Source organism: Brienomyrus brachyistius, chromosome 4, assembly GCF_023856365.1.
Source record: "Brienomyrus brachyistius isolate T26 chromosome 4, BBRACH_0.4, whole genome shotgun sequence".
In the NCBI taxonomy this organism is placed as follows: domain Eukaryota; kingdom Metazoa; phylum Chordata; class Actinopteri; order Osteoglossiformes; family Mormyridae; genus Brienomyrus; species Brienomyrus brachyistius.
In genome coordinates, this window is record NC_064536.1 from 23,575,277 (window position 1) to 23,593,901 (window position 18,625).

Genomic DNA, 18,625 nt, shown 5'->3' on the forward strand with positions numbered 1-18,625 from the left:
ACGCCCCCCCCCCCCCCCCCCATTTACCTCGTGTGGAATCCCCGTGTTATCAGCTGTTTCTGGTTGTGTCTAATTGGTCTTGTGTATTTAAGTCCTCGTTAGAGTATGTTTCCCCAGTCCGGTCACTGACGTCAGTCCTCCGTGTTGTTCCATGTTTCCGAGCATATCTTCTGAATAAATCCCTCATCAGCCGACCTCACAACTCCTGTACTGCTTCCCTGGTTTGCATCGTTACAGAATGACCGGACTCCAAAAAAAGATACCTCACCTGACTGAGGCTGAGTACCTCGGTCTGGCTGATGTCCGAGGTTACGGGGGACCCCGCTGCCAGAGCCCTTGTGGTGCAGTCAAGGGATATCTTGGAGGGGATTTCCCTGTCTAAAGACTCACACCTCGCAGAGGAAGTAAGGCAATACCTCCTATGACTGAGATGCGGGGTCATGGAGATGATAATGAGGAGGGTGCATTTGGACTGTGGATTGTCCGCTCCCCCATCACTCAAGCGGCCTGAACTGTCCGTAAGGAAGAAAAGGAGAGACCGAAGACGGGAGGATACGCCGAGTGTCTTCCTGGGGTCCATATCGGTCTCCGCTGCCTCCCCTGTTGCATGCCAGGAGAAGCCCCTCACGATTAACGACCCGGCAGTGTTCACGCCGCTTTGCCGTCTGTGCCCGTAGCTCGTCTGCTTACCGCTTAGCCGCCTGTGCACAAAGCTCGTCTGCCTGCTGCTTTGCCCGAGCTTGTTGTTCCATGTTTCCGAGTGTATCCTCCAAATAAATCCCTCGTTCACCTGACTTCATGGCTTTTGTGCTTCTTCCTCAGTTCGCATCGTGACACTGCCTGGAAGGAGAGCCTCTCTAAGTATTTGACAAGCACTACCAATTGCTAGGTCTGTGTACCTCTCCAGACTAATTGAAGAGAACAAAAATAATCCTAAATTCATATTTTAATCTAGGTCTAAATTAAAACAGACTTCTTCAACATTAAACTTGCAAGTCTCACAAGCTTCAGTACATTTTTAAATGGTAAAATAACATTCCATTTATAAGATTAGACAGACCATCCAGTGCATGTCTATAGCTAGACACAGCTGCCAGTCTCCTAGTCCCATGCGTACTAATAATGTGACCTTTGAATCTTTTCTTCCTGTAAAACAATCACAACTTTTGAGCTTAGTGCCACGCCGCATTTCAGGCAAGCAGGCAAGCAGAGCCGTAAATACGTGCGAACAGGGTTTATTGCCGGGGAATAGACAGGCAACATTACTGACAGACATAGGGAAACGTACTAGAACACAGACTGAAATACACAGGACAAGCCAGAAATAACGTCAAACAGCTGGGAACAATCAGGGTTTCACATGAGGTTAATGAGAGGGCGTGGCACACAGGAGGATCATACAGTACGAGCAGGTCATGACACTTAGTTTCCGCCTGCAAATCCTCTACTAGCCTCGTAGACCCTGATTAGCACCACCCTGTTAAATGTGTTATCCAAGCATAAGAGACGAGTTTATGTTCCGAAACCTTTTAAACTAGCTGTTATTAGACCTGTTCTAAAGAAACCAAATCTTGAGCCTAGTGATTTAGGAAATTATATCTCAAATCTTCCATTCATTTCGAAGATCCTGGAAAAAGCTGTTGCTCGCCAGCTGTTTTCTTGCCTATATAAAAATTATGAATTATATTAGTCTGGCTTTAGACCAAAGCTTAGGACAGAAATTGCTTTGGTAAAAGTAGTGATTTATTTGCTTATGGCTTCTGACCATGGCTGTATATAATTGTTGGTACTACTAGATTTAACTGCAGCATTCGATACTGTGGATCATAATATCCTCTCGGATTGGCTAGAATCTGTGGTTGGCATTAAGGAGACAGCCCTCTCTTGGTTTCACTCCTATTTAACTGATTGATAACAGTTTGTCCACTTGAACAATGAATCTTCCAAGATCACCAAAGTCAAGCATGGTGTCCCACAGGGATCAGTGCTGGGCCCCTACTGGTTACTTTATATATGCCTCCTCTTGGTAACATTATTAGAAATCATGGTGTTGGACTTCATTGTTATGCTGATGATACAAAGTTATATATATATATATATATATACACCTCATTGGTCTCTCTACCCATGATTCAGATTTATGTTTCGATGCTCACTTAAGAAGTATTACTAGAACTTCGTCCTATCATTTACGGAACACAGCCAAGCTTTGGAAAATGCTGTCCTTTCCTGACACAAAGACACTGACCCCATACACTGATCCTGAGCCTGGCACACAGCAAAGATATAACTTGGCTCACAGCAGGGCCCGGGCCAGAACAGAGATGACCCTGGGCATACTGAAGGCCTGTTTCCAGTGCCTTCGTGGGCTCCGTGGCCCCCAGAAAGGGCCTGTGATATCACTGTTGCATGTGTCGTCCTGCACAATTTTGCAATGATGAGAAGGGGTTGCTACACCAGAGGTTGACCCTGATAACAAGCCTGACATTCCTGTTGATGCAACAGATGGACAAGCTGTTCGAAAACCAATATGTTCTAATCATTTCCAGTAAATGTGTCAAATACAAATGACAATCATTTTATGAACTCTTCTGTATTTCCTGTAATTGAATATGCAAAGCAGCATTTTAATATATTGTTTTGAAAGACAGGTAAGATCCATCAAGTTGTGCCACTACCCACTTTTAACTGATGTTCCAATATGTGTATTTCTATTTGGGTTTTCTGCATTGTTATTGCTTAATGTGTTCCATTTCCAGATCCGATTTTTAAATTTGTTTCTCAAGGTACATTTTGTACAACTGCGTTACAGGGAGCTATTAGAATACACAAAAATGTTACATCTTGGCAGTATTGCACTGTGAAAACTATACCACTACAAACATAACTTAAAAAATAGACACTTGTAGCTAAAGACATTTTCATTTAATGAGAAAAATGATTCATATTCCAATTTTTCAATAACTGGTTGGGAAATACTGAAGCATCTTACAGAGGTAAGCTGCTCTGTGGCTGTGGATGCAGTCGGCTCACCCTGGCGATTTTCTGCATTGCTCTGTGAAGAATGGATAAATGTTTTAAAATGGTGCATCACTTACATGACATATTTGTTAGAAAGTGCATACCATGGGCTGCTCTACATCTTCCCTCCCTGTGACAGCTGACAGGCTGTCTTCATCCTGTAGTGAATATTATCTCTTACTTTCATACACCAAAAGTGAAAGATATACTGTAGTATGAAAAATCTCGAGTAGAGTATGTACCATGGATGTCTGGCGGTTCCACAACAGATATTACTCCATCAGTAACTGCAAGACAATGAGGATTACAGGCAATTCAAAAACAGAAATGTGACCTGCGCATTTTGAATATAACTTTTACAACAGTGGGCAGTCTTTCAAATATCACAGTCTTTCAACAGTATGTTCATGAAGTAATGACATTTATCAAATTATTCTCATCTACAACTTTAAATAAATTACGATCGGTTTGAATATGATGGGTTTGATGATGAGTTTAATGAATGGCCATCACTGAGCCAACACTGAACAAATACACGTACATCATTCATATGAATTACTTACTTCTTATGTAAGAACTTCTGTCCTGGGGCATGACTGTATCGGAGGAGCTTCCTCCAGGGATGCCATCAGCCATGGGCCGCCCAGTGTTTTGGCTGAGAGCCATCTCTTCAGCCTCTGTGAGTGGTGTTGGTGGTGGACCCCCACACATTTTTCGGGCCTCTGCCTTTTTCCTATTGGCTAATATGTAGGTAAAATGTGAACATATGCACCCAAGCCCACATTTAGAACCTTGTAAAAAGATTTAAACAATATTACATGCTGCCAGGTTTAAGATGAAACTGTAGCTTTTGTGTCTTATAGACAAGCAAAACCTCCCAATGGTCCAGTACTTACGGTTTGTACTATATTTTTATACTTCATCTTTATTTGCTGCCAAGTGCGGTTTATGCCTGCTGGGTTAGAATTGTAAAAACAAAATTAAATTAGAGAGAATATACAAAAACTAGTAATATTTCTTAAATATACATCAATCAACGTCGTTCTTATCAATACTTACGTATTCACTCGGTCAGCTATTTTCTGCCACGGCCCATTCTTTCGCGGCAGTAACTGTGTTTCCTTTTTTTGATATGGCATGCTCATATTCAGCACACGCCATCATTAATAATTCAAGCTCCACTGGTGTGAAATTGGAAGCGCGAGATTTGTTTCCCTGTGTTGTCATGGTGAATCATTTTCTCTGGATGCCATTGATAGGGCCTTTTTATGTGCTCGTGCACGCGCCACAATCAGGGTTAATTGAACTCAGAGTTGCGTAAACTAATAGTTATCACCTGTTCTGAAACCAAAAACTCAGAGTTTGACAGCTCAGAGTTAATCAACTCAGAGTTCAAGTTTAAACCCAGAGTTTGCTAAACCTGCTTCATGAAATACTCCCTATTAATACTCCTAGTTGTGTTGCATTATGGTTTGTTTGGTTTGTTTATGTGTGTTTATGTGTGTTTTCCTGTTTTTGACCCCTTGTGGCCTATCTTCTTTAAAATACACTCAGTGACAAAAAAGTTAAGCACCCAGACGGAGTGGTGGAAATGAAATTAATCTGCACGTGGTGAAAGGTCATGTCACTGTATCAAATTGATTATAATATCAGATCAAACGGAAAACAGAGTTGGCAGCATGGACACACTGCTGGTCCCATGTCAGACCTGGATACATGCAGCAATATGGCGAGGAAGGGAGTCGTACAACCTTTGTATTCTCTTCTCTGGCAAGTCAGCCCACAGCTGTTGTAACTGACTCTTGAGATCCTGCAGATTGGCATGGTGTCTCAGTTAACGTCCAAGCTGATCTCACACATGTTCGATTGGGGAAAGATCAGAGGACCTGGCTGGCCACGGGGGGGGGGAGCTCAACATGACGCAGGCAGTCCATAGACACAGGTGCCCTGTGTGGACGGGCTTTGTCTTGTTGACTGTACCAGGGTGCTGTCTCAGGAGGGGTTAGACATGTAGACATAGGGTGTCACTAACATGCCCTCAGTGTCCCCCGAATCACTACCAGAGATGACCTGAAGTCATACCCTATGGCTCCCCACACCATGATGTCATACCCTATGGCTCCCCACACCATGATGTCATACCCTATGGCTCCCCACACCATGATGTTATACCCTATGGCTCCCCACACCATGATGTCATACCCTATGGTTCCCCACACCATGCTGTCATACCCTATGGCTCCCCACACCGTGATGTCAAACCCTGTGGCTCCCCACACCGTGATGTCATACCCTATGGCTCCCCACACCATGATGTCATACCCTATGGCTCCCCACACCATGATGTCATACCCTGTGGCTCCCCACACTGTGATGTCATACCATATGCCTCCCCACACCATGATGTCATACGCTGTGGCTCCCCACACCGTGATGCCAGGAGTAATGCCAGTGTGTCTCTTCACAACATTGGCAGGATTGTTCCTCACCCCTAGCCAGCAGCACACAACGGTCATCCATGGTAATGCAGTACTGAGATTAATGGTAAATGCCACTTGTCAGTCCATGCCTCCACCTTACGGCACCACTCCAAACCGAGCCATCTCTGTGCTGGTTATAAGAGCAGCCTATGCATGAGACAGTGAACCCATATTCCGGCTGATGCCAGTCATCAAAACATGGTGCGGGATGACACAGGGAGTTATAGAGAGTCCAATACCTGTGTCCAGATGGCAGGCGCAGATGTCATGGGATTCTATAATACTTGGCACACAATATGACAATCCTTCCTTGGTGTAGTCTGTCTTGGGTGACTGGAACCTTCACAACGTTTGTGGGTGCCCTCATGTGCCCATTGGTTCCAACACTAGGTTTCTATGACATCTGCATGCACCAGGTGACATAAATTAAAACGATAAGCTGCATCACTTTCTACTCTCCTTGTAAATTGTACAACCTCATTACAACACACCTGGGGAGGCATATGCCCCCCCCCCCCCCCAATGGGTCCCATGAAAGTACACTGTCTGGCCAGTCAGCGCTCACAAGGCACCTCCAGAGCAGCACTGGAGAGATGTGTTATTTTTTAATAAAGTCATTCATCCTAAAACTAATAAGCTTCAGGGCCTCTGCCTGCCTGTCCGCCGGCTGGTCAGCGTTCACAGGGCAGCTCCGGAGCTGCACTGGAGAGATGTCTTCATAGGAAACAGAGAGACACTGTAATTCCTATTACTCCCAGACAAACCCTCTAGAGGGCGCCACTCCCCCAAGGAATAAAGATGTGAGACTTTGAAATGACATTGATAATTGATGCGGAGTATTCAGCAAACTGTTTCACCAAAGTTATATGAAAGTAAATCTCAGAAAAAAGGCTGTACTGACACAGTGGGGGGATATTAGCATCATGTGAAGGTAAAACACTGAGCTTGAGCTTTTTAAATGGAGCAGGGAGGTAACAATAAGCTTACAGAACAGTGAGCGACTGAAGGATATGATAAGATTGGTTTAGCTGTTTACCTGTGACAAAATGTTTCAAAATCAGTGGGCTGTTTACATTAATCAATGAAATTAACTATGGGGGGCACTGCCACTGCCTACTTACTTACAACCCCTCCCACCACCCCATGTGCCCCCCCCCCCCATAAAAATCTTGAGCCCATCAACCTCCTCTCACCATATGAGACACTGTTATTGTAAATGCAGTAAATGATGAAGTTCATTCTGTGATTGAACTCAAACTAGCAGCTATGGTATTCATACACTTACTGGGTAACTTTATTAGGTACATCTATCTAATACTGGGTTGGTCCCCCTTTTGCTGTCAGAACTGCCTTAATTCTTTGTTGTAGAAATTCAGCAAAGTAATTCCTCAGACACTTTGGTCCATGTTGACATGATCATGATTTCTGGGACCTAAATGATGTGAATCTCCTGTTCCGCCACATCCCATAGCTGCTCAAATAGATCATGGTCTGGTAACTGTGGAGGCCATTTGAGGACAGTGAAATCATTGTCATGTTCAGGAATCAGTCTGAGACGATATGAGCTTTGTGACATGGTGTGTTATCCTCCTGGAAGTAACCATTACAAGCTGGGTACACTGTGCTCACAAAGGGATGGACATGGTCTGCAACAATCCTCAGGTAGACTGTGGGATCTAAACGGTGTTCAGTTGGTACTAAGGGGCCCAATCTGTACCACAAAAATATCCCCCAGACCATCAGACCATCACCACCAGCTTTAATAGTTGATACAATGCAAGATGGATCCATCCTTTCATGTTTACTCCAAAGTTTGACCCTACGATCTAATCTTCCAATGTTCTATTTTGGTGAGTCCTTGCCCACTGTAGCCTCTGTTTCCTGTTCTTAGCTGACAGCAGTGGCACCCGGTGTTTTTTCTGCTGCTGTAGTCCATCTCCTTCAAGGTTCCTTTTGTGCATTCATAGCTGCTCCCCTGCATAGCTTGGTTGTAATGATTTACTGTTGCCTTTCTGTCCGCTTAAACCAGTCTGGCCATTATCCTCTATCCTCTGCCATCAACACGTCATTTTCATCCAGAGAACCGCTGCTCACTGGATGTTTTTCTATTTTAGCAAAAGCACATTACAGACAAACATACTGTCACTATGTCAACTAGCATAAGTGCAGCAAGGCTGAGCTTCCAATAAATGCACAGGTACAAGTATAAGCAGGATTGGAGCAGGAGCTACACAGCAACTATACTTCTACACAACAACATCTACACAACTTCTAACAAAGCAACTTATCACATAACAGCAACACTACCACTGTATGTAATAAAAATAGCCAGCAATGACATCGAACAATGAATGATGCCAAGCAAGAACACAGGGAAATAAAAAATATAAAATGTAATACATTAAATGGAAATTTCATTAATATTGATATTGTGTATTCTTTGTCTAAACAAAGACACAAATTTGAAAATATAAATTGATTTATTTAGGCATTGTTCTTCTTTTATCATCCTTTTTGGTGAATTTCTGAATATTGCATAAAGGTCAATATGTCTGTCTTACCTGGCAGCCTAATGAAGAAGACGTGGAGGAGGAAGAGGAGAGGAGCCATGACTGAGTCTGTCAGAGATCCCAGCCCACTAAAGACTGGCTCTCTCTTCCTGGTCTGCTCTGATACCACTGATATCCTTTTACGTCTCTGTTCTCAGAAGAAAAAAGGTGCAACACATGCGCCCAGTAACACGCTGCAAATGCGCAGACACTGTGTGATGCGACATGTTCTATTAAAACAGTCACTGCACGTCATTAAAGTGTCTCTGGGGAGGGTCACTTTGTAACTTTACATGAAAAAGAGGAAGGAAATGACGTCAGTGATGCAGTACGTCAGAAATGGCCACCATCCTATCACACAACAGGACCTCTGTGGATCATCATGAACTCTGCGGAGAGTCTCAACCTATAAGACTAAGTCCCATCATTGGAAACATCTGGAACATGAGTGATGGATGTCAGGAGCAAGACAAGTACTGCGGCAGCAGGCAGGCCGCAAACAAGCAAATAATGGCAAAATACAGCAGCCTCATGCAGAGCAGAATATCAGCTACTGAGAGTCCATCAGAACAGCAGCACAAAATCACATTTTACAAGGAAAACCTGATGCTGCTCCACTCACAGAAATCCCATGCAAACAATGAAGGTTGGCTCACATGTGAAGGCCTCTCTACCTCAGTATTCACATCATAACCTGCGGGAGTCTGTGGGAGGAGCCACCATCCTCTCTAGTAGAGGAGTCTCAAGGTTGTAGATGGGAGGCAGGCAAAGAAAGCAGAGAATCACAGAGGGGGTCCAGCGCTTGGTCCAGTACGGCACAAACCAGGAATGAAGCAGGAGAGGGTGGATCCAGAGGCAGGAACGAGGGTGAGGGGAGGAGACCAGGGAACAGTGGAGGATTTAGAGGCGACAGAACAGTGAGTAAGCAGAAGCATAAAGCAGAAGTTAAGTTGTCTCATACCAGGAGACATAGACCAACATCGAAAGGACAAAGGCAATTAACTAGGTCCAGGACAGAGCAGAGAGATGAAAAGCAGGAAAAATAACAAGAAAACAAATCTGGTTACTTTAAAATTCAGGAATATAAGATTGGGCACCAAGATGTTCACAGTACCAGTGAAGCTAATTATCTGAGAGCACGTCCTGTTTGGGTCAGAGGTTGCAGAGGCCGGTCACATCAACAATGTAGCTCTGTCTCCAACTTCTGGCCAAAAAGATGTCAGAACACAAACAATAAATAAAGTCTGAGGGAAAGAAACCCTGGGGTGTTAGTTACCGCTAAAATGCAGAGACTGTTTGATGTAATTTCTACTCTGTAAGTTAGAGGTATCTGAGCTGTTATTTTCCGTCATTAAAATACCTTCTGATTGCTTGCTGTCATCAGAATAGTTTCTGTTTGTATCCGTACCAGGATGTGCTCAATATATGCAGTTTATCATATGTAACCCAATTTGAGCGCTTAGATGAAACCCACCTTTGGTCCTCTATTCCTTCCCAGCCCTGAACTGAGTAAAACGAGCACCAATTAGTTTAAAAGTTGGGCCCATGTACCAGGGTGTTTTGGTTACACTAGATTTGTTTTGAAAATTGTTTAAAATGTACTTTGAGACTATTTCATTATTATTTTCTATGATTAATTGTGGGATTCTGTCTTTGTGGATTACATCACACTTACCTGGCCTGTAGAGTGGATTATTGGGGATTACAGTAAGGGTGGGAATTTTGGTTGTCTATTTACCTGTTTGATTATTTGTTCCTGCATAAGAACATGTTTGTTGTTATTTTGGCTAAGTGGAAGATGTATGTGTTTTCTTTTGTCGCTTAATTAATGTTTATTGTGAATTATTTTTGGAAGTTTTTGTAAAAATCCCCCTCCGTCTGTTATGGGATAGTCCGCGCCCCTGGTTTAGTGGAGTGGAACCCTTATTTCACTCTCTTTTTGAAACATGCCATGACGGGGAGAGGCGTGTATGGTCTGCGTGCGATATTCCATCTTCAAAAGTTAATTAACTATGTGTATGTGACCGGGTGTTTGGGTTCCCACTAATGTGAGATATACTGTTACATAGGTACAGAAAGGAGGGATACAAGACCTGTGTCTGTATTATTTGTTTTTCTGTGCAAAAATACACCAGTTTGAGTTATATGTTGGTGTCGTCCCGTCATTGGTGCCCAAACAAAACTACACAACGCAGAACGAAGTCGGCTAGAAAGTGGTGCCGTGACCCGGATCAACTGGTTAGCTGACTGCAGACCGCCGAGGGAGTGCTGGCCGTGGTACGGAGAGACGTTCGCTGCTCTCGGAGGGACCGCCACACTTCGCTGATTTACAGATCGCCTGGAGAACTGGTTTGGGTCATTCTTAGACACACGAGTCTGTGTCTCATTCCTGATTGTTATTAGCAATTTTGGACTGTACGTATCTGTCGCGATTATTATTATTTTTTTTTCTTCTTTTTCTTCCCGCATAAACTTAAACACTTGTATTTAGAGTTTTCTTTTACTTATCATTGTTCTTTTGTTGCTGTTTATAAAGATGGATGCCTATTATATTAGAAACGAATTTATTGGGGCTGCTGGTTTTGGCAGGGGAGCTTTTCTCTCAACGCCCAAAGGCCAGTTAGTACGTCTAGAGGAGCCATTCCCAAGCTATCATCATCTAATATGGATAAAATGCAGGAATGTACTTTAACTACATGTGGTATTTCACCTGTTGGTCTTACTGAACTCGTACAGCAGATTGGTTCCGAGATTGGAGCATCTGTCTCTGCAAGCATACTGGATGGATCAGGTGCAAAGGTAGCATCCAGAGCATGCCCTGAGCAGACGACTCCAATATCAGGTTTAGATCAGTTGGGCACTACTATCATTGATGCGTCTAAACTAAATTTGGTGTTAAAGTCCGAGGTTAATGTGCCACCTTATTTTCAGGGGGACGGCGCTGACAAGTGTTATTGAATGGGAGGCTTTAATGAGAGCTTACCTTGCTAAAAGAGAGCTTTCCAGCTCTGAGATGATTTAGGAAGTTGTGAATAGACTTATGGGTCGTGCCAGGGAAATTACTAAAGTGTGGATGTGTAATAATCCAAAAATTGCAGATGTCACAGCCGTTTTTGCAATTCTGAGACATCATTTTATAGATTGTTAGTTCAGGTCTACCTCTTGCAGATTTTTATGCAACTAAACCACATCCTTATGAGCTAGATTACTGGCTTAGATTAAATCAGGCTGCAGAAATAACTGAGCAAACTCTCAAAAGTGAAGGAAGGTCTATGGGAGATCAGAGTATGGAATTAGCAGTCATGTTCATTCAGAATTGTCCGGACAGAGAACTTGCTCTGGTGTTCAAGAGCAAACCTGTTCATTTTTGGACAGCCAGTGAGGTGCAGGAGTGTTTGCACTCCCTCAAAAATTCATCCAAAGCGAGAGGGAATCGGTTGAAACAACATGCAGTGGCAGTCGCAGTGGAACCTGACCCTTGTGTAAGTACAGATGTACGGTCTGATGTGGTCGTATCTGGTAGTGATTGTAAGCAAAAACAATCAGGGGACTCTACACTTGATAGGGTTTTGGCCCTGTTGGAGAAAACTCTCATGAATCACTCTCAGTCTGTGATGCACCCCCTAGATTTTCACCTAAGCGCTCCAACAAATGCCGAGTTTGTGACAGCTCGGAACACACGACCAACATTCACTGCAGAATGCATAAGCTCTGTTTCTCTCCTGAACATGTTAGTAGCAATTGCAGTTCCAAGCTGCACAGAGTAAAACCTGACTACATGCAGAAAGAACAGTTTCAGGGAAACTGAAGTGACTCCAGTTGAAGGAGGACAATGCGGGGGCAAGTTGATTTATCCTCTGATGATATTGAGTATGTTTATTCACATTGGTGTAATATAGCTCCCGTGGGCAAAACAGTGGTATTTCAGAACTCCTTAAAAGTGGGTCAGAGTGAAAGCCTGTTTTACGTGCCGGTACTGGTGCAGAATAAAGTTAAGCTGCAGGGTATGTTAGACAGCGGATCAATGGCTACCACTCTGTGTGCAGATGTGATTCCCCAGCTGAAGAAGGCAGGAGTGTTCTGTGATGATCATTCGAGCTCATAGGAAGTGGTATTGGTTGGATGTGGAGGTAAACAGACTAATCCGGTGGGTGAGTGTACCCTAAAAATTGAGTTGTTTGGGTTTATTTTTGAGGTTCCTGTCCTAGTGGTGTAAGGCCAGGTAGATCAATTCGTTATTGGTACCAATGTCTTAAAACCGTTAATCAGACAGCTTAAAACCAATGACCGCTATTGGAGTGTTTTGAACAAACCTGATGTGATGTGTCAGAATGAACAGCCATTTTCTGCAGGTATTATCCAATTTAGAGAGATGGAGAGGGGAAACCATGCCAGACAAAGTGGGTACAGTTAAGCTGAAGAGGGCAGTCACACTTAAACCGTTGAGTGAACATCTGGTTTGGGCCCGATTGCCACCAGGAACCTAACTATCTGCAGGGAGTACGTGTGACGCCCGCTCCGTCCGCTCCTCGTGTGTGCCACGCCCCCTGATTACCCACGTGTGCTTCCCTGATCGTCTCCAGCTTTGTCCATTTACTTTGCTTAGTCCTGTCTTATTTAAGTCCTGGTCTTACCTGTTTGCCTGGTCTGTCATTGATGTTAGTCTGCGTCTAATGTTCCCGGCTCCCCGAAGCCCGATTAAACCCTCGTTTACCCCGATTCCTGCTTGCCTGTCTATTTTGGATCGCTCGCGCTCCCTGAGCGATCTTCAATCCAGCCCGTCCTGCACTTCGCGTGACAGTACGGTTGTTGTTGAGCCTGGTACAGCCCGTTGTGTGCATCGTAACGTACTGGTAGGTAGAGTGGTTTCGCCACTTTGGGAAGACGGATGGCTCCCAGTAAAACTTATAAACCCGAATCCCTCAGAAATCACGCTCCGTCGAAATACTAAGGTAGCTGATGTCTACCCGTGTATCGCGTTGGAGGATTTTGATATGCTTAAGGAGCAAGAGATTTCCCAGAACATTGGAAAACTGATTTCTCACAGGGCAGACAATAGTCTGTCAGCAACAAGCTCCATAAATGGGTCTGGAACTTCTAGGGAGTGCAGGTTGATGAGTTTGGGTTTGCAGAACATAGATGTTGCCAACTGCCAGGTGACTCCTTTCTGGAAGGACAAGCTTGTTGATTTAATTGAGAAATACGACAGTGTGTTTTCCAGACATAGCTCGGACTGTGGAGAGGCAAATGGATTTTGTCACAGAATACGCCTGACTGATGACAAACATTTTCGTCTCCCCTGTCGTCGAATTTCCCTGGCTCATTATCAGAAATTGAAAGCAACACTAGATGATATAGAGGAGAAGGAGATAATACGCAAGTCGGGCAGTGAGTATGCGTCACCCCTAGTGTTGGTGTGGAAAAAGAACGGCGATTTACGCATCTGTACCGATTTTAAATGGCTGAATGCTCGCACAGTAAAGGACGCTCATCCAGTGCCGCACCAGGCAGATGTCCTCGCTGCACTAGGGGGCAATGCATATTTTAGCATTATGGATTTGACTTCGGGGTATTACAACATTCCCTTACATGAGGAGGCCAAAAAGTATACAGCTTTTTTGTCCCCCTTGGGTCTTCATGAGTACAATCGTCTACCACAGGGACTGCGTAACAGTCCAGCAACCTTTATGAGGATTATGTTAACAGTGTTTGGCAATCAGAATTTCATGAGTCTCCTCTGTTATTTGGACGATTTGTTGGTCTTTGGTAAGACAGGAGGAAAGCTTGCAGAGACTTGAAATGGTGTTTCAGCGTCTCAAGCAGCATAATTTAAAACTTTCTCCATTCAAATGTCAGTTTTTGAGACAGTCAGTGAAATTTTTAGGGCACATCATCAGTGTGGAGGGTGTGGCTACAGATCCGACGAAAGTAGAGGCCATCTTAAATGTAAATGAACAAGATTTGATGGAGTCAGATGGAGTCACCCCTTCAAGGACTAAGATAAGATCTTTTCTAGGCATGGTAGTGTATTATCAGCATTTTATTGAGCATTGTTCCACTATAGCAAAACCGCTATTCCAGCTGACCACAGGTCAGAAGAGGCCGCGCAGGGGTAAGGGTGTGAAGAGAACTGTGGAAGCTCGTGAACTCACTCCGTCAGATTGGGTTATGGAATGTAGAGAGGCATTAGGGCACTTGAAGGAGGCACTGGATAATCAAGTTCTACTGGCTCATCCGGACTTTAAAAAACCCCTTTTGCTCTCTGTTGATGCACAGTTGCACGTGTACTGTGGAATAATTTCTTTTGTATATACGGTTTTCCAAATCGTATACACTCTGTTAATAATTTAGTAGGGGGGCACTCAGTAACATTATCTTCCTGCTCGCTCTCTCTCTCACACCACTGATATCCATGTACTTCCTCTTCTGCTACAGAGAATAAGAGGTGCAGCACATGCGCACTGTAACACGCAGCCCTGCTCAGTAGGTGCTCTATTTAAATAGACTGCAGCCCGGCACGTCATTGTATGTCGCATGTGTGATTATTGTGGATGCAGTCATGTCATAATGAAGTCTATACAGTAGAGGAGCCATGACTGAGCATGTTAGAGATCCCAGCCCTCTGCAGACTGGCTCTCTCTTCCTGGTCTCTCTCTTCCGCTCTGACATCACTGATATTAATCAATTTCACATTCTGTCTCTCTACTACCACAGAGAACATTACAGGTGCAAGACATGCACATATGAACAGGGGATCAAAATGACCTAAGAGAGACAAAGTTTTAGTGTGAAGCTAAGCTTAGTAATGTACCTGGCCCTTTGACTGCAGGATTTCAGAAATGGCCACCGTGGTCAACATTCTGCACAATACGCTCTCTGTGGTTTATCACAAACAACACAGTGATACACCCCCACTGACTGAAACCTGTGGGTGGAAGCATCTTATTTATGGGGGGGGGTCAAAGGAGGAAGGCAAGGCCTTAACTTTTTTTAGCAGCCAGCAGACCCCAAACAACTAAAAAGTAGTATAGCAGACTCGCAAAGAGCAGAATATCAGCAATGGCTACTGAGAATTCATCAGATCAACAGCACAAAATCACATTTCACAGTGTGAATTAGATCCGTCAGTGACACTGCTCCACTCAAAGAAGCAGTTTGCAAACAATGAAGGCACTGCAGCCTCTCTGGTTGGTGGAAACTCAAGGCCCTGGAGTGAGAGCTGGAGAGCAGGGAAACCCAGAGGGACATTTAAGGGTGGATGGGAGTTTGAGCTGAACTGGAGATTAAGGAGGAGAGGAAGAGGAAAAAAGCAACAACTGACAGTCACTGAAGAGGATTCAATGCAGTGGATTTAGAAGAGTCAGTAACAGGGAGTCACTACAAGCTGAAAAGAGGACAAAATGAGAGGATCAGTACCAGCAGCAAAAGGACAGTTTGAGAATTATGGTCTAGGACAGAGCAGAGAGATCAAAGTGAGGGAAACGCGACAATATAAGAACCCATCACAAATCCTGTGAGTTGAACTCTTAGGGCTACGAGACTCGGCACCAAGCCCAGCAGCAGGATATTGACACAGGGAGCCGAGATCATCAGCGGGCAACATTTCCAGCGATACCCATTGAAAACACACTCAATATTCAACATACAAAAATAACTTTAGGTAGCATAATATAGCACAGACAACATAACAGGAGGAACACTGGAAAGTCAATTATTCATATATATATCTCATAATTAACAACACACGATCAAACATTCATGTAATTCCATGACGATTTTACATGACTGGTTTCAAGAATAATATCATCTTCTGCATCGGCCTTAAGAGGAAAGAAAGCACAGAAAAAAAACAAACAGGCATTTGGTCACAGGAAGGACGACATTGTCCCACTAGTCCTGTTGTCATGGCGAGTCTCACCAAGCCTAACTGACTAATATACCGTATTTTTCGGACCATAAGGCGCATTTAAAAGCCTATATGTTTCTCAAAAATCTTTGTGTATCACTTCCAGCTGTGTTTACAGACCTAGCTGCGCCGCTGAGTATTTTGCCCATGGGATTTTGCCGCCTCGCGGAGTAATACACATTATGTTTTGACATAATAATTACCGTAACATTGTCGTGTGTATTTAATGACCCCAAAATGGCTCCTGTGAAGAGACATGCTTACGAAGCGGAATTCAAGCTTAAGGCCATCAGTCACGCAGATCAACATGGAAATAGAGCCGCTGCGAGAGAATTTAATATTAACGAATCAATGGTACGTAAGTGGAGGAAGCAAGCAGACGACCTGCGGCAAGTAAAGAAGACTAAAAAAGGTTTCCGTGGAAACAAAGCAAGATGGCCAAAGTTGGAGGACAACATTGAACAGTGGATCATTCAACAGAGAGCAGCCGGTAGAAGCGTCTCTACAGTCACTATTCGACTCAAGGCAACAGCAGTAACGAGTGATATGCAAATCAATATAATGTGCTTGACGCCGCAATCGCGCAACTCAGACACTGATGGTGAAGATTTTGAAGGATTTGCGGAAGAGGAATGAACTGACAAGTATGTATATTGTTTTGTATTTCACGAGTTACAGCTGAAAAATTTTGAGTTTTTGAAATTATTCAGTTAATTTCATATTTCATGAATTACAACTGAAAAATGTTGAGAGTTATTGAAATTATTGACTTTATAATAAATAAATTGAGTAATGTTTGACTTATCTGGCCACTTTGTCTCACTTAGTTGATACGCCTTACAATCCGGTGCGCATTGTTTATGAAAATTGACACAGCTATTTATAGTGCGCCTAATGATCCGGTGCGCCTTATGGTCCGAAAAATACGGTACTCAGTGATGAGACTCAAATGATTAGTCGGGCCTCATTATTCGCAAATCCATGGATTCAGCTGTTTTAAAACAGAAATAAAATGCAAAAACAGAAACTTCCAAAAAGCAAAACTTTCAGTCAGATGTGGGGGCAGCTAAAAAGTGAGATGGCTTCATTCATTTTTCCCGCTCCTTGCTTTCAGGTTTACTGTATTGGTCAGACTGAAAGCCAGAGATACTCTCCTTTCTCAGTACCCACAATGCTTTGTGTATTCTCAGTTTTAATAGCAGGAAGCATTAGCAAATAACATGCAATTTACTGTAGTTTAGTAACTGAAAGAAATATTAATTTTCCTCATACCAAGACAAAAAACAACTCAATCGATTCCTAAGAAAAAAAAAGTCTGATAAAATGACACATTTTAAGAAGCACGCAGGCTGCCTTGGGGGGGGGGGGGGGGTGTTATCTGACTTATCAGATGGGGAAGAACACAACCACAAATGGCGTCACCTTCAGATACACTTCCCCTTTTCTGAGGACATTGCAGGCAGCACGCAGACTTAAAGGACTTTAAGAGATCAGATTCTTCTTTGGCACCACAGCAGCATAAGTCACATCAAACGGGGGCACATTCTGAGGGGGGAAGACACACTTATGATGAGAGATCATGGTCTCTGAAAGGGGGTCTCACAGGTGACTTTATGAACTCCACTTAATAGCAGTACATCTGTCCCTGTCACAGAGCTGGTATTTCATTTTTCCATTCATTCTCCACCATTTATCCAGGTCAAGATTGTGGCATCAGCACTTCCAAATGGCCAGACCTCTCTTTCCCCAGTCACCTCCTCCAGCTCCATTGGCGTCACACTGAGATGTTCCCAGACCAGCCAAAAGGCATAATCTTCCCAGCATGTCCTAGGTCTGCCTCAGGTACTCCTCCCAGTTGAACATGGCCAAAGCATCTCCCCAGAAAAGGATCCAGGAGGCATCCCAGACAGATGCCTGATCTACCTCAGGGTGGTGGAACAGCAGCTCTACTTCGAGTCGCTCCTGAATGTCTGAGCTCCTCACCTAATCTCTAAAGCGAAGCCCAGACACCCTGCTAAGGAAACTCATTTTTGCATATTTTTTATCATGATCTCATTCTTTTGGGCACTTTCTAAAGCTCTCATCAGTAGGTTAGGGTAAGAATGTCGATTGACCTGTAAATTGATAGCTTCACAGTTTGACTCAGCTTGCTCTTCACCACAAAATAACTTATTGATGTTTCCCTCACTCATGAACAAGACCCTGAGATACTTAAACTCCTCAGCTTGAGGCTTTAGCTCATCCCCAAGCTAGTGGGGGCAATTCACCCTTTTCTGGTTCAGATCCATGACCACAGACTTGTAGGTACTGATCTGCATCCTGGGTGCTCCACAAAATGCATGTAGATCAGTTGAGCAAACTCCCATGAGCCCTCCATTATCCTTCTGAGTGTAATGAGCTGGTTCAGTGTTCCATGACCAGGATGGAATCTGCATTGTTTCTCCTGGATCCTGCCGCCCCCGCATCTACTTCATTTTCTCTAAATATGGGCATGAGTCCAATATGGCGACTCACATCAAATCCAATATTCTCCCTCTCAGGGGACCGGGGTGGAACTGTCAGAGACTGAGTGCGAGGATTCGAAGCATCGTCCGGCAGGCTAGCACCGGCATGAGCTAAGGAAGCGGTTGCTCGCTCCAAGGGGCGAGCTTACCTTGCGTGGCTGAGGT

General features: G+C 43.9%; 2 protein-coding genes and 1 long non-coding RNA gene across 7 annotated transcripts in view; 1 reads left to right on the plus strand and 2 right to left on the minus strand.

Moving 5' to 3' along the window:
* The window catches only part of LOC125739928 (CMRF35-like molecule 8), an 88,325-nt gene extending 80,038 nt beyond the window's left edge, over positions 1 to 8,287 (minus strand). The window contains exon 1 of the mRNA XM_049010497.1: positions 8,063 to 8,287. Coding sequence (XP_048866454.1) covers positions 8,063 to 8,111 — 49 coding nt within the window. The 5' untranslated portion in view covers positions 8,112 to 8,287. The remainder of the gene's footprint in view (positions 1 to 8,062) is intronic.
* Positions 1 to 18,625, plus strand: part of LOC125739935 (uncharacterized) — a 148,532-nt gene that overhangs the window by 111,048 nt on the left and 18,859 nt on the right. The window lies entirely within an intron of this gene.
* The window catches only part of LOC125739927 (polymeric immunoglobulin receptor-like), a 148,541-nt gene that overhangs the window by 62,186 nt on the left and 67,730 nt on the right, over positions 1 to 18,625 (minus strand). The gene's annotated exons all lie outside the window — the stretch shown is intronic.